The 16,217-nt window shown below is 46.8% G+C and overlaps 1 protein-coding gene across 3 annotated transcripts in view; it reads right to left on the reverse strand.

The window, feature by feature from the left end:
• Positions 1 to 16,217, reverse strand: part of TRAPPC9 (trafficking protein particle complex subunit 9) — a 509,341-nt gene that overhangs the window by 323,579 nt on the left and 169,545 nt on the right. For all 3 annotated transcript variants that reach the window (XM_082858827.1, XM_082858825.1, XM_082858826.1), the window contains one exon: positions 7,287 to 7,411. In XM_082858827.1, the coding sequence (XP_082714953.1) occupies positions 7,287 to 7,411 (125 nt within the window). The remainder of the gene's footprint in view (positions 1 to 7,286; positions 7,412 to 16,217) is intronic.

Here is a 16,217-nt window from a genome sequence, read left to right on the forward strand (position 1 = left end):
TGGCCCGGTGTGGCTGCCCTTAGGGAAAGCACAACCTGTTCTCCACCTTTAAGTTCAAAGGGGGCTGTAGCAGTTTTGTGGGTGCACTTCATCAGGTTGAGGAAGTTCCCTTCTATTTCTAAGTCTGCTGAGTTTTTATTAGACATAGATATTGTACTTTGTCAGATGCTTTTTCTTCATCTACTGAGATGCTTATATCATTTTCTTTTTTTAGTTTGTTGATATGAAGAATTACATTTGCTGGTTTTCTAATGTTAAACCAACCTTGCATTCCTCAGATAAATGCCACTCAGCCAATATTATGGTAAAAAAATTCCCTTAAAATTTTCCTATCTATGTTCAGGAGTCTTTGTTTTTGTTTTTATAATCTTTGTCTGGTTTTGATATCAGGGTAATGCTGACCTCATAGAACGAATTAGCAGTATTCCTTCTTTCTCAAGTTTCCTGCAAGAAAAGCTTACATAAAATTTGTATTATTCCTCCCTTTATGTTTGGTAAGCTGCATGGGTGAGCCACCTGGGCCTGGATTTTCTCTATGGGATGGTTTTAACAAAAAATTCCGTTTCCTTAATGGATATAAGGCTATTCAGATTATCTACTTCCTTCTATGAGTAAGCTTTAATACTTTGAGTCTTTCAATGAATTTGTCGCCATTAAAAGGAATGAAATAATGCCATTTGCAGCAACATGGATGGATCTAGAGATTATCATATTAAGCTCAGTAAGTCAGAAAGAGAAAGACAAACACCATGATATCATTTATATGTGGAATCTAAAATATGACACAAATAAACATACCTACAAAACAAAAACAGACTCACAGATATAGAGAACAGACCTGTGGTTGCCAAGGGGATGAGGGTGGGGAGAAAGGACTGGGAGTGTGGGATTAGCAGATGCAAACCATTACATATAGGATGGATGAGCAACGTTCTACTGTAGAGCACAGGGAATTACAGTCAATATTCTGTGATTAACCATAATTGAAAAGAATATGAAAAATTATGTATGTAAAACTGAGTCACTTTGCTATAAAGCAGAAATTAACACAACACTGTAAATCAACTATACTTCAATAAAAATTTTTTTAAAGGGATTTGTCCATTTCACCTCAGTTTTCAAATTTATTGGCATAAAGTTGTTCATGATATATCCGTTATGCATTTAATATGTGTAGAACCTGTAGTGATGCCACCTTTTTCATTCCTAATATTTTTAATTTATGTCTTTTCTCTATGATCCATCTGACTAGAAGTTGGTAGACTTCACTGATTTTTCTCAAAGAATAAGCTTTTGGTTTGTCAATATCGGGTTTTTTTGTTTCCAGTTTCACTGATTTCTGTTCTGGTCTTTATTATTTCCTTTTCTACTCTAGGTTTAACTTCCACATTTTTTTCTACTACTTTCTTCAAGTTGAAGCTGAGGTTTATTGATTGAAGGCTATTCTTCTATTCTGTCATAGGCATTAAGTATTATAAATTTCCCCAAACTACTGCTTTAGTGGCTTCCCACAAATGATATATTGTGCTTTCACATTTTCACTCATTTCAAAATTCTTTCTAATTTTTTATTTCTTCTTTGACCCATGAGTTAATTATAAGTGTCATTTTGTTTCCAAATGTCTGAGGGTTTTTCAAAGATCTTTGTTATTGGCTTCTAATTTAATTTTATTACTGTCAGAATATACTTTATAAAATGAGAATCCCTGGGGCTTCCCTGGTGGCGCAGTGGTTGAGAGTCCGCCTGCCGATGCAGGGGACGCGGGTTCGTGCCCCGGTCCGGGAGGATCCCACATGCCGCGGAGCGGCTGGGCCCGTGAGCCATGGCCGCTGAGCCTGCGCGTCCGGAGCCTGTGCTCCGCAACGGGAGAGGCCGCAACAGTGAGAGGCCCGCGTACCGCAAAAAAAAAAAAAAAAAAAAAAAAAAACGCGAATCCTTTTAAATTTGAGATTTGTTTTGTGGCCCTCTGTATCAGTCAGGCCTCTCCAGAGAAGCAGAACCACAAACCAATAGGGCACGTGTGTTGGCAATATTTGTGTGGACACATGTGCAAAGAGATCTATTTTAAGGAACTACCAGTGTGACTGTGGTGCTGGCAAGTTTGAGACTTGCAGGGCAGGCTGATGGGCTGGAAACTCAGGCAGGACCTACGTCACAGCCTTGAGGCAGAATTCCTTCTCCATTTTTGGAGAAAGGGATTTTGGAAATTTCTCCCCCCAAAATTCTCAATTGTTGCTCAAAGGCCTTCAGCTGGTTGGATGAGGCCTACCCATATTATGAGGAACAACCTCTTTAACTTAACTGGTGGTAAATGTTAATCACATCTCCAAAATCACTTTACAGCAACATCTAAACTTGTGTTTGACCAGACAACTGGGCACCACAGCCTAGCCCCGATGACACACAAAATCTAACCATCACAGCCCCAGCATGGTCTACTTTGCTAATTGTTCTATGCGCACCTGAAAAGAACATGTACTCTGTACCTAACTGTTGTTGAGCAGAGCGCTCTATAAATGTTGATTACGTCAAATTGATTGACAGAGAAGATCTGAACAATACTATCTCTCCTCATTTCTGTCTACTTTTTCCAACAATTACTGAAGGATATGGATCTCTCTCAATTTATTTATGTCTTCTTGCCATTCTACCAGTTTTTGCTTCATGTATCTTGAAGCTCTTATTAGGTACATAAATATTTATGGCTTACATTTTCTTGAGGAATTGAGCCCTTTACCATTATGAAAAGACCTTTTTATCCCTGGTAATATTCTTTGCTCTGAAGTTTACTTTTCTCTGTTCTCCATAAGGCCACTCCAGATTTTTCATTAGTGTAAGCATGGTATACCTTCCTCCATCCATTTAGTTTCAACCTATTTTTGTCTTTATATTTAAATTTCATTACTTGGAGGTAGCTAGAGTTGGGTCTTGCTTTTTTTGTCCAATCTGACGTTCTCTACCTGCAATTAGAGTATTTAGACTACTTACTTTCGATCTGATTACTGATATGGTTAAGTTTATCACCCCTCATCTTGCTATGTCTTCTATCTGTCCCATTTTCCTTTGTTTCCTTTGTCCTCCCTTTATTCCTTCTTTTGGACTAACTGAATATTATTTATGCTTCAACTTCTACCTCCTTCGTTGGCTTATTTGCTATAACTTTTTTTTTAATGGTTGTAGGGAACTTCCTTAATAGGATAAAGGGCAGGTATAAAAACTCTACAGCTACCATCACACTTAATGATGAAAGACTGAATGGTTTATCTCTACAATCATGAACAAGGCTAGTACAATAAAGCAGGGAAAGGAATAAGTTAGCCTGCTTGGAAAGGAAGAAGTAAATCTTTCTATTCACAGACAATCTGAACATCTACTTAGAGAAGTCTTGTTGGATTTAAGACTGACTACTTAATTTTGAAGATTCCTGAGTTTTTTCATAGGTGCATGTATTAGTGAACACAGTCATCATCTATAATTTTGACACAACAGGCACGCAGGAGAGGGAAGACAGCCCCGGCACGGCCACGCGACAGGACGCAGGCAGCCATGTGGCGCATCTGGGACAGGCAGGCAGGGTCCAGGCTGGGTGGGCAACACCGGCTGGACGAGACGAGGCCTGGCCTCTGCCTGCTCTGTAACCAGGGGACGCCTTCACCACACCCTGCAACTCATCTGTTCAGGCAACCCCCAGATCTGTTCCTCCTCCCCAGCTTGTGTATTGTTTTTAATAAAACACCTGCCCAAGTATTATTTCAATAGATCTTCACTAACAACCTGTGAGAAAGGACTTTCTCCCCAACTTGCAGGTGATCAAACTGGGGCTCGGGTGTTTTAAGTGAGTGGTTGAGGCCCCTGGATGGACTGTGTAGGTGTCAGAGCAGCAGGGAGACGGCAGGACATGCAGAGGCAGGGGCACCTACAGCCTCAGCTCGAGCCCCCACCATCCGGAAAGCGGCCGACATGACACTGGTTCCCACGGGAGGTGCCTGTGGACGGAGCTGTTACCCTGATGGCCGAGGCTGCTGGGCCTGTTCCCTGATGTTTTTAAAGGCAAGGTGTTGTTGACAAGGGTGGGCACATACCAGCAAGCTCCCCAGAAGCACATGTGCACAGAGCCCAAGGGCAGGCCCGGCTGCCCCGCCTGCCGGTGAACTTTGGCTTTGCTGGGATTTCCAAGCGCTTCTCAGCAGGCTACCAGCGGGTGTGATGACTTTACAGAGCACTGCTGTCGATGGAGGGAAACTGGGGTGTATTTAGCAGCCGGACACGGCGGGGGCCTCGGCTGGGTTTAGCTCTGGCTGTGGGGCAGGCCCTCCAGCCTCTCTGAGTGCTTTACGCTCCAGGCCCGAGTAGGACAGGGCCCCATGCAGCTCCCATCTTTCTGGGTAGTCTGGCCCTGGAGGCTGTAAATTGGATGCCTCCACCAGGCAAAGCTGCAGGGAGCCTCGAGCGGGACACAGCACAGCCAACAGGCGAGAGGCCTCCCGTCCGTCCGTGCGTGCCCATTTCTGCAGCCCCAGCCCAGGACAGGCGGTCCCCAAGCTAAGCCCCTCCCGGGCAGGCCCTCAATGCAGCCCTGCCACGTTCCAGGCACGCGGCCACATTTCGTGCACACAGTATTAACTCAGAAGGCAGGGCCGAGCCTTGCTGTCACTGGCGAGCTGGCTCAGCAGCGCCAAGAAACTGGTCGAGAGACTCCAGATCGGCCACCCAATGTCCATCCTAGCCGGGGCTGCTCCCCCGTAACAGCCAGCGGGGCTCATTCACCAAGTCTCATTTCTCTCCCAAAATACAGGAATCAAGTCCCAGTCCATCACCAGTTCTGGATTTGATCAGCTTTGTTTCTCCTCCCTGCCCAGCTCTTCTATTATTTACGCCTCCCAACAACCCCATGAAGGGAGCGTGATTACTCCATTTTACGGATGGAGAAACTGAGGGTCAGAGAGGCCCTACTGCAGAGTCTAACTTACAGGAATATTATGTCTAATGTGCACTCACTTCACACAATCTGTTTTCAATCCTAGAAGATTCTTCAGGGTGTGCAGAAAAGCCGGGAATAAATGCAGACAGACATGCCGCAAACCAAACGGGGGAAGGACTCTTTCTGGGAAATCCGAAGAAACACATGTTATCTCTTCCCACTTCTTGAGGGGCTCCCCAGAAGCCACTTTCACTGAATTACTTGTTTCCATGACTACACCATTCCTCAGCGAGGTTTACAGGTTTAGCACATTCCCAATTAAAGCCGTTCCTGCTCTGGGGAGAAGGCTGATGTAATAGGCTCAGCAGTGCCAGGAGGCTCCCACATGACAGCACCAGAAGCACAGGAGCCGCTCACAGACGCCACTCCCGTGCCGAACCTCACAAGTTCAACTGAACCACGAGGACGCATCTGGACGACCAGGGAGAGGTGCGACATTTCACAGCTTTGGACTCACTGCACCCCTCGCCAACAGACCTCAGACAAACTGGGTGACTCCCTCTCGGCACAAAGGCTCCCACGAGGTCAGCACATCCACCCGACAGCACTCCTGACGGCTCTAAAAGGAGACTGGTGTGTGTGGATGTGGATAAAAGAGAATCATGGGCTTCCCTGGTGGCACAGTGGTAAAGAATCCACCTGTCAATGCACGGGACACGGGTTCAAGGCCTGGTCCGGGAAGATCCCACGTGCCGCGGAGCAACTAAGCCCGTGCGCCACAACTACTGAGCCTGCGCTCTAGAGCCCGCAAGCCACAACTACTGAGCCCACGTGCTACAACTACTGAGCCCACGCACCTAGAGCCCGTGCTCCACAACAAGAGAAGCCACCGCAGTGAGAAGCCCGCACACCGCGACAAAGAGTAGCCCCCGCTCGCCGCAACTAGAGAAAGCCCGTGTGCAGCAACGAAGACCCAACGCAGCCAAAAATAAATAAATTAAATACATAAATAAAAAGAAAATCGTGCCACAGCTGCACCAACAGCAGACGGAGAGGGGGAGGCCACAAGGCCAACTGCAGAGGCAAAGGTAACGATGCTGAGGGGCCTGACCCAGGAGGAGGAACCTGAGACGGCAGGGAAGTACCATCCGGGGCCTGGAAGGAAGCCCCTTTCCCAGTTTCTCCTCCGCGGCTCCCTGCCAACCATCACCCCAACAGCATCTACGCCTGAGGAACCTCTACGCCTTTGCTCCCTCTGGTGGGACTTTTCTTCCACATCCCAGGGCCCTTGGCCAACACTACAGCCCTGACGCACAGCCATCAAGCTTCTGTATCTGAGTGACGGAGACTCCCAGCTATGCCACCTTCCTCTTTCCAACAGGGCCCTAGATGGAGAAGACTCTCCCCCGAAACCCAGCTCCTCAGCACTTCAGCCCACCGACGCGACCTCTATCAACCCAGGTTGGCGCGTTCCCTCCGCCACGGCCTCATGGCAGACGGCGTCCAGGTCCTTCCACCGTCATCTTGTTTGCGTCAAGTGCAGCCCCGATGGCTCACAATTTGTTGTCTCACTGACTCACAGCCAGTTTGGCCAAGCTCTTCTGATGGGTCTAATCAGTCAGTGACCCTGTTAAGCGCCAAGAATGTAAGCAGTGCCCCAAAGGCTGGGCCCGAACACACGCCTATTGAAGTCATTCTTGGCGACTTTGCTGCCTGCTCCCCAGTCACAGCTACCGGGACCTCCCGTCCCCTCGCTCTACACACGCTCCCTGGGCAGGCACGTCCCAGCCAAGCTTTCCAGGTGCTGACAAGTCGCTGACCACCGAGAGCTCTGCCCCGACTGCCCTCGTGCTCTGAGGAGACAGCTCATCTCTGCTCAGGCTCCAGGCCCAAGGCACCTGTGCACCAGCACTCACTCGTGACTTATATATTCTTTCCGGCTGTCCTGGTGCTCAAAGACCAACAAGTGGAAGGAGTCGCCTAAGGATTAAGACAAGTCTACGGGATAAACATCTGAACTGAGAATAATGATGCGACAGATAAATTTTGTAAATGAACGGGAAAAAAGCAGGCGACATTCTACTTTCATCAGTACAGTCCTAGATTCAACCCACAAATTCCCGAAACTTCAGGAAATTAAGAGTCCACCACCACACGAGGCACTCAAGCTTCAGTGTAACTGCTTCCCGAACCTCACACAGAAGGAGAAATACTGAGAAACCAGCTTTCCACAAACACAGATCTGTTATCAAATACACGCTTCCTTTCCTTTCTGAAAAATACTCAGAACTTTGCCTCCGAAAGGCTCGGCAGAAACCCAGAGCGCCAAGCCCCTTGGCGGGCTGCCCCGTGGGGGCCGACTCACCTTCACGTGACCCAGGTCCCCAGGCCGGCTGCCCTCAGCTGGGTTCACGGGCTTGCTCTCCACCCGGGGCCTCACGACCTGGCGGAAGGGGCTGCACAGCGGAAAGCCGCTCACACTGATGCTGTCTGAAAGATGAGAATAAAATTGTAAGTGAGAAGTTAACCGGATTTTTTTTTTTTTAATGTAGGAGATTTTATTCAAAAATCGCTAATATCTGGAGTAATGCTCCCGTGTGTGCTCACTACTCTGCCTCGTGTTAACTACAACCCGCCCGGTGAACCTCCCGGGAACGTAGAGTCACACCTACCACAGGTCAAAGTCGAGGACGTACCACTTCTGAAAAACGCCAGGTGCCTACCATCTGTCAGGAGGCACAGCCGCAGCACCACGTCACCTGCACCCGCCCCCAGCTTCCTGTGCTCAGACAGCGCCAAGCCGCCTTTACCTTCCAGCCTTTGTACGAGCTGCTCCCTCAGCCTCCGTTCACGCGGTGGCTTCACCGTGCCACTTGAACTTAGTCTAAAAGCCCATTCGTCTTCCAATTTCAGGAGGCCACTACTGTGTCCAGGACCGTATGTAAACCTCTGTAGAGCACTCCCTGCCACCTGTTCTTTTTCTTACCTGGTGATCTCACCTGTCAGTCTAATCCAGGACTCCTCCTAAGTCCTTTATCTCACACCCCACATCCAATCCAAAAGGAGCTCTTGTTAGCTCTCAGAGTATTTCCAGAAATGGCTTTCAAGGCCACCAGCCTGGTCTGGTCGCCATCAGCCCCTCCAGGACTAAGAACAAGGCCTCCTGGCTGCCCCCACACACACATGCCGCTCTGGCTCCTTTCCATCCACAGAAATGTAAATCAGGTCACGCCCCTCCCAGGATGCCTCCTGTTACTCAAGGGCCCTTTGCACAGCACAATGGCTGCATGAGGTTGAAGAAAAATGCATTTTCAGACTGTAAAAACTGCTGACAACAGTGTAAGTATCTTCTGCACCCCAAAAGAAACTGACTCAATTATCAACTAGAACCACTTCTAAATTAGATGGAGGTGCCCACCAATTATGAAGAAACATTTGTTAGGAACATCGCCATGAAAAGTTAATTTTATTTATTTGTTTGTTTGTTTGTTTATTTTTGGCTGTGTTGGGTCTTCGTTGCTGCGCACGGGCTTTCTCTAGTTGCCTCGAGCGGGGGCTACTCTTCATTGCAGTGTGCAGGCTTCTCATTGCGGTGGCTTCTCTTGTTGTGGAGCACGGGTTCTAGGCATACGGGCTTCAGTAGTTGTGGCGCACGGGCTTAGCTGCTCCGCGGCATGTGGGATCTTCCCGGACCGGGGCTCGAACCCGTATCTCCTGCATTGGCAGGCGGATTCTTATCTACTGCACCACCAGGGAAGTCCCAAAAGCTAACTTTTAAATGACTTGCATTAAGCAGAGAAAATGCAAACCCAAAATACAATTCCAGATGGTGGCTAGAGGACAGTTTATGCATCCCTCAGAATCCCAACAGAAAGTCAACCGAGCAGCAGAGAGCCACACCAAAACTCAGTTACAAGTAAACCAGGCGCCCACGCATCATCGAACAGGCAAGCAGGGGAGTACAAACCCCCAACAGCCCCACGAGCGAATGCACTTCAGGAGCTCCTACTTCTGACAACAGCAGGTAGACAATTCAGACCAACCCAGCCGCTGAGAACAACTCGAGAACGCAGACAAGGCACCGGAGGGCTAACAAGGCAGGAGGAACTCCAGGACCACGATCCGGCAGAAGAAGGAGATACAGGGACACAGGCCTGGCACTAAACTTCCCCAGAGGTGCCTGCAGCTCCCTGAAGAACTGACCAAGAGGCTGAGAATCTGAGCAGAGCCTTTCACACTCAGGTGGGAAAGCAGTGACATTCTGTGTCCCCTAAAAAGAGTGGATGGTAAGCCCTAGAGGCTTTGGGTGGGACCCAAAAGGACGACACACTAAGTGAGGATAGAATGGAAATAAAGCGGCCGCCCAGGGACCGGCGCCCAACTGTGAATCAGGTCAGTACCTGCAACCGGACTGAGGCAATTCTCCTGCCTAAACACATTCCCTGTCGCCCCTACTCTGTCCTGTGTCTTCTCACCGTTGTGCACCTCTAACAACCACCTCTGTGGATCCTAATGTCCCCAATTCTTCACCATGCAGCCACCCTTCCTCCGAGTCCGGGCACCTCGTCTACGCTGAGACCCGCGATCACTACAGCTGGCCCCGTATCCAGGAAGACAGGCTGCGAGGCAGGGCCGGGTGGGGACTCAGACGGGTCAGGGCATATGAAGTGTTTGTCACAAGACCTGGTACCTGGCAAACATTCGGCAAAAATAGCTATTGTTATTATAGCAACCTATATGCACGTCCCAGATTCCTTCCATGACTATAAACTCATTGAGGGCAGAATTCTTATCAATGTCACTCTCATACACCCCCCACAGTAGCTGGCACAGGCTCTAGCAAATCATAAACCCAGAGTAAACGTTAAGTAAATGAATAAATCACAGGGTCAGATTTGGTAGTTTACACGCCACGGTCAACGAAAATTCCATCACCCCAAAGTCACGTTCCATAATCAACTCAATTCACTCACGGTTAACTGAACTTTCATCATGCGTCTCTGTGCAAAGACCCATTTGCAAAAGTCAGTCCAAAGCTGTGAGATTTGAATGGGTTTTTCTCTCCCTTTTCTCATTCTCCCAGCATCATGGGCATAATCTGTAAAACCTCTCCACTACACCACAGTACCTGCTGTGAGGGAACTAGTATTATGAACACAGACATTTGCAAAACACAAACTCCACACTCTTCAGCTAGAAACTAGGTCACATGGAGCCTGTAAGTGAGCCCCAGGGTCACCCCTGCTGAGTTAAGGCAGGTGCCCAACGGATTTTAAGCGCCACCTCTCGTTCCCCCACGTACTTCACTCTTCCCTAGACGAAGTTTCCATCATTAGCATATTATGCAAATGCTGCTAGCTCCCAAAGGCCTGAGGTCCTTTTCTGCCTTGGAAACACTGATCCTGTTTTACACTTGTAACAGTGCTCAAGGCCTCCTTTCTGCAGGGGTCCAGAGGCTCCGGGCTGTAGTGGGGAATGTCCTGAGCAGCGGCTCGGTCTGTCCTCCTTCCTTGCGGAACAGCTCCTGCCCCACCCCAGGTTGTTCTGGCGGGATCAGGGGTGGCTCTAATCCAGCCGTGGTGAGAGATGGAAATGTCCCATCAACAGTGGTTGATCCACAGGACGAACAGGAGACCCCAGAAGGGTCTCGTTGAGCCTTTCTGAGATTTGATCTGTGAAGGGTGGAGCAGGTGGGGTGGATCTTCCTTTGAATCATATGTTCTCAAGATAGAGGTTTGGGCCTTCCTGCAGCCATCCTCCCACCACACTGCAAGAGTGAGTGAGTCACACAACCCTGTGAGCTCAGTTTTCTTGACTCTAAAATGGGGACCAGCTCAAGGGAATCAGTGAAAAGCACAAATCTGCGGTGTCTTGGAACTGGAGGGACCTAGGATTGTGGGCACTTACCAAAAAAGGCTAAAAACTACATCTGAAATTTGCCTCCTTTTCTGACAACGACTTCAAAGCCTCAAAGAAACCTCAGAAACCTGTAATCTTCAAGCTCAGGGAAAAAATATATATTAAAACAGCTACTCTCCGGCTTCTTTATAGATTAAAGAATTCTGCCCCCTAATCCAATTGAGAATGGAAAAGACAAGCTATGTATAAATTATAAATGGGGACAGAAGATCAGCAGCTCTGTCCCCATGGGAGACAGAGGGGTGGGAGGGAGAAGCCAGCCTTGGGAAGGCCGGAAGCTGCATAAGGACAGGGCTGGAGAGGAGGAGGCCGCCGCACAGGGTGGCGAGAGGCTGGACGGAGCCAGTGGAGCAAGCAGGGAAGAGGCCGCTCCCAGCTGGGCGGATGGAGGGCAGCAAATTCTGTTCAACCATTTCGGCCAATTTTCCTGCCAACACAGGCTACCACAGATAGAACAGAGAACAGATTGGGATGACAAGCAATAGGAAGACAAGACCAAAAAAGTTACAAACAGACGAAGGCAGCCTCGTAGGAAGACCGCAGAGTTGAGTGGATTTAGGAGGACAGAGGGTATTTAAGAATGGGACGAGCCTGGTAGATCATCATGAATCAAAGGGAGCTTTTAGAGAGAATTTCACAGTTGCTGTTTACAGTGCTCAATTTTTCTATTAAGAGCATCTCTGTGGGCAATTCAGAAATACAATTTTATATGCTAAAATAGTACGTGTCTCTCGAAGTCAGCTTCATCACAGCCACAGTGACAACTGGTAGAAATGACAGCTGAAAGTGGGATGTGTGTGGTGGGAAGAAAAAGCACAGTCGCAATAAAAATACTGCAACTAAGAAGGGCTGGAGGCTGCGTGTTCACTGCGGGCTCAGCACAGCACTGGGCGCTTAGGACACGTCATGTAGCTGCTCGTCATGCCCTGCCAGGCGGGCACGATTTTATCCGTTCTATAGATGAGGAAGCCGAGGTCCCGAGAAGGTAAGTAACTCAGTAGTTCATCAGAAGCACAGCCAGAACTAGAAGTCAGTACTGTCGGATTTGTGATGACCCAGCAAAGCTGGCACAAACAACACGCTTCAGCCCTGACGTGAGCTTATGAAACCTCCCCAGCCAGGCTGCTCTGCAGTGCACCATCCCACGAAACCTACCACGAGGCCCCTCACAATGGCTTAGCATCTGTCTCCGGTGAGGGGGTCACTCCAGAAATGTGTCCATTTTTGTGCACTTTCAAAAGAGACACAAATGCTGAAGGCTGAATACACACTTTTCTCACTGGTGACAGGTATATGAAATAAACCAAACTGGAATAAAATGCATTTACAAAGGCCAAAGGAGACAACCATCTCCCAGTGGGAGTCGGTCGGGGTCTGGTGCTCCAGGTAGAATATATTTCAAAGGCCAAAGGAGACAACCATCTCCCAGTGGGAGTCGGTCAGGGTATGGTGCTCCAGGTAGAATATATTTTGAAGATGTTTTTTCAATTATTCATAAAGTCCCTGGGTGCCAAAGAGCCCATCTGGTTATCATAACATCCTCAAGAAAACCAAAGAAGTAGAAGCATTTGGCTCAGAAATTAGACAATACTCATCCTCAATTTCCATAGAGAAAGTGGTGTGTTTATTCATTCAGAAACTTTGGGATATGCTTAGGAAGAAAAAATAATTCATGTAGAAACAGTGGCCTTCATATACCATTCAACAGAAACAGCCCTCCCTCCATCCCCCTGGCCTTCCCTCCTGCTAAAGTAGGGGGAAGCAGCACCCCTCCTGCAGGGCCCAATCGGTGCCTCACTGCTCTCGCCCCACGAACGGCCTCCCGGGATGTCTGCAGCCTCTCCCTCCTCCGCGCATTCTCATTCCAGGCACCCTCACCCAGTACCAGGGCTTCTCACTTTAACATCGTTACAGAGACACAATTAGCATATCATAATCTGCAGATGTTTAAACTGTACAACTGGAGGAGTTCTGACATTCCTAAAACAAGCAACACAATTGAGACGGTGAACATATCCACCTACTGCCAGGTTCCCCGTGCACCCTCGCACATCCTCACCGCCACCCTCCTGGCCAGATACCCACTGCTGGCACCAGACATGAGGGTGCGTTTTCCAGAAGTTAACACATTATACATATTGTACGTTAATCTACACTCCTCTGTCAGGCTTCTTTCACTCAGCATACTTATCTCGGAATCATCCTGAGTTATTGTGCATATCAACAGTTCACTCCTTTCTATCGCTCAATAGTATTCCAGTGAGTGGATATAACACAATTTGTTTTTCCACTCACCTCCTGATGAACACGTAGGTTGTTTCTGGTTATTACAAAAATAAAGCTGCTCTGAACATCTGTGTACAAGTCCTTGTATGGACATATGCTGTCAGTTCTCCTGGTTCAATATCCAGGAATAAGTTGGCTGGGTCATATGCTAAGTGTATATTTGATTTTCCAAGAAAGTTATTAATGAGTTGTTAATATGCTTGCAAACAATAAAATGGAATTCAAAGGAATAAATAAGGAAGATGAGCCTATCAAAAACTGAGCAGGCAATTTAAGAACAAATATCACCTCTTTGGGGGTTTTTTGGTTGTTTTTTGTTTTGTTTGGCAGCATCACATGGCTTGGGGGATCTTAGTTCCCCGACCAGGGACTGAACCTGGGCCACGGCAGGGAAAGAGCTGAGTGCTAACCACTGGACCGCCAGGGAACTCCCAAAATATCACCTCTTGAAGTGAAAAACAAACTGGATAATTTAAACACTCCTTAAAGAGCCAAACAGAAAATTAGGCAAAAAGAAAAAGTTAGTGAATTGGAAAAAAGAGGAGTGGAAATTATCTAGAATGTGGCACATGGAGAAAGATGAGGAATGTGAAAGAACGTTAGAGGCCATGGAAGAGTGAGAGGCTACACAGGTGAACAGGAGTTAGGGAAGCAGGTGAGAGTAACTGGGGAAAGCTGGTATCTGAAGAGAGACAGACTGAACATTTTTCATAATGGAAAAATTTGAATCCTCAAATTCAAAAAGCGCAAAAAAGCTCTACGGGACCAATAAAAGGAAACGCAAACCTAGAAATGACACAGTAAACCTGCAGAATACCGAAAAATAAGAAAAAGTTATTTTTGAAAACAATACAGGGGATTGATATATATACACTAATATGTATAAAATAGATAACTAATAAGAACCTGCTGTATAAAAAAATAAATAAAATTCAAAAATTCTAAAAAAAAAAACCATACAGGGACATGTCCACACAAAAACGTGTACACAGATTCTCATAACAGCATTAATCATAGCAGCCAGAATGGAAACAATTCAAAGATCCGTCAACTGACGAACCGATAAACAAAAACCGTCTGTCCATACAATAGACTATTACTCATCCTCAAAAAGGAATGAGGGGCTGACACAGGTTGCACCACCAATGACCCCTGAAACATCATGCTAAGCGGAAGAAGCCCGACACAAAAGGCCACAGATTGTATGATTCCATTTATATGAAATGTCCAGAATAGGTAAATCCACAGAGACAGAAAGTAGATTTCTAGTTACCAGGGGAGGGGAGGATGGTGAATGGCTCCTAATGGGTTTGGGGTTTCTTTTTGGGATGATAAAGATGTTTTGGTTTTGGCTGATTGCACAACTCTGAATATACTAAAAGTTACTAAATTGTACACTTTAAATGGGTGAATTTATGGTATGTGAATTGTATCAATTTTTTTTAATTAAAGGATATAAACACTTGGGGGGGGAGAAAAATGGAGATTGTATCCAAAGGAACAATAATTACACCAACAGCTAACTTCAACAGCAATGGAAGCCATTCGACAGTATGAATTCATCTTCAAAGTATTTAAGAAAATTTAACTGCTAATCTAGAAATATGTACACAGCAGAACTTCCTATTCTTAGAAATAACTGGTGACATAAAGACATTTCAGAATAAAAGCTGAGCAAACTTACCACCAACACATCCTCACTAAAGGAACTCAACAAGAAAAGGAACCCTCATACACTGTTGGTGGGAGTGTAAATTGGTGCAATCACTATGGAAAACAGTACAAGGTTCCTAAATATATAGCTACCATATGATCCAGCAATTCCACTCTCCTGGGTATATATCCAGAAGACACGAAAACACTAATTCAAAAAGATACATGCACCCCAATGTTCTTAAGCAGCGCTACTCACAAGAGCCAAGACATGGAAGCAACCCAAGTGCCCATCAACAGACAAATGGATAAAGAAGATGTGGTGCATACACACAATGGAATATTACTCAGTCATAAAGAAGAATGAAATTCTGCCATGAAGCCTATACTATGAACGAGGCAGCATCACACAGACAAAGTGTTGTGAAGTTGCAGCCCTAAAATCTGAGAGTAGGATCTCCTTCTGGTGTCCCAGGTGAGCGAAGAAACAAAGGTCTAGTTCCACAACGCTGTGCGCACAAGGCACACTTTCTCACAGTAACGTCCAGCTGTCACCTCCAAGGCTAAGTGTGAAATCCATACTTTTTCACAGCAGACAAGGTGTTCAACATGCTACAGGAGCCAGTGTCCAGCGAGATCTTGTTTGGGAGCCTGTTACTGATGATCACCTTTGCCGAAAAGTGACACCACTTGAGTCACTGGCCACACAGGAGGCCAACTACAGTGGACTTTTAAACCATCTGATGGTCCTCTTAGCTTCAGGACATTACCGAGTTTCTCCCCCTCTAAAGATGGGTAAGAAAAAAAGAAACAAGTGAAACCGAAGCAGGTGACACTTGGCCAAAGGATCTCAGGGACCCCTGGCGACAGAGCCCTGAAATGGGAGCCCAAAAGCGGCACTTTCTTTTCTTTGGAAATCGTCAAAGGAAGCGAAGGATTAAGGTACTTGAGGACACACTGTAGAGCACAGGGAATATCAATATCCTGTGATAAACCATGATGGAAAAGAACATGAACAAGATAGATATATATATGTATAGTATGTATAACTGAATCACCTTGCTGTACAGCGGAAATTAACAAGTCAACTATACTTCAATAAAAACTTTTTTAACAAAAGAGATGTGAGGACATGTGTTCAAATCCCAGATGTGCTCCCTTTGTCTGTCCAGAACCGATATGCTTAAAGGAGCACTGGACGTGGAGACAAAAGCCTGGCCCTGCCCCCCGCCCACCCCCAGCCTTGGGAAAGACTGATCACTGATCAACAGGAAAGGTCCCAGCAGCGCTGATAAATGCTGCTCTCACGTTTCCACTCTGGATCTTACACATCTTTTATATCTTGTTTACATGTAGTATTCCATCTCTACTTAAAGAGAAACACAAATAAATGAACATCAATTCTCCAAAGAAAGCCACAGAAATAGCTCAATTAGCA

The sequence above is a fragment of the Leucopleurus acutus genome (assembly GCF_964270905.1).
Source record: "Leucopleurus acutus genome assembly, chromosome: 17".
Lineage (NCBI taxonomy): Eukaryota > Metazoa > Chordata > Mammalia > Artiodactyla > Delphinidae > Leucopleurus > Leucopleurus acutus.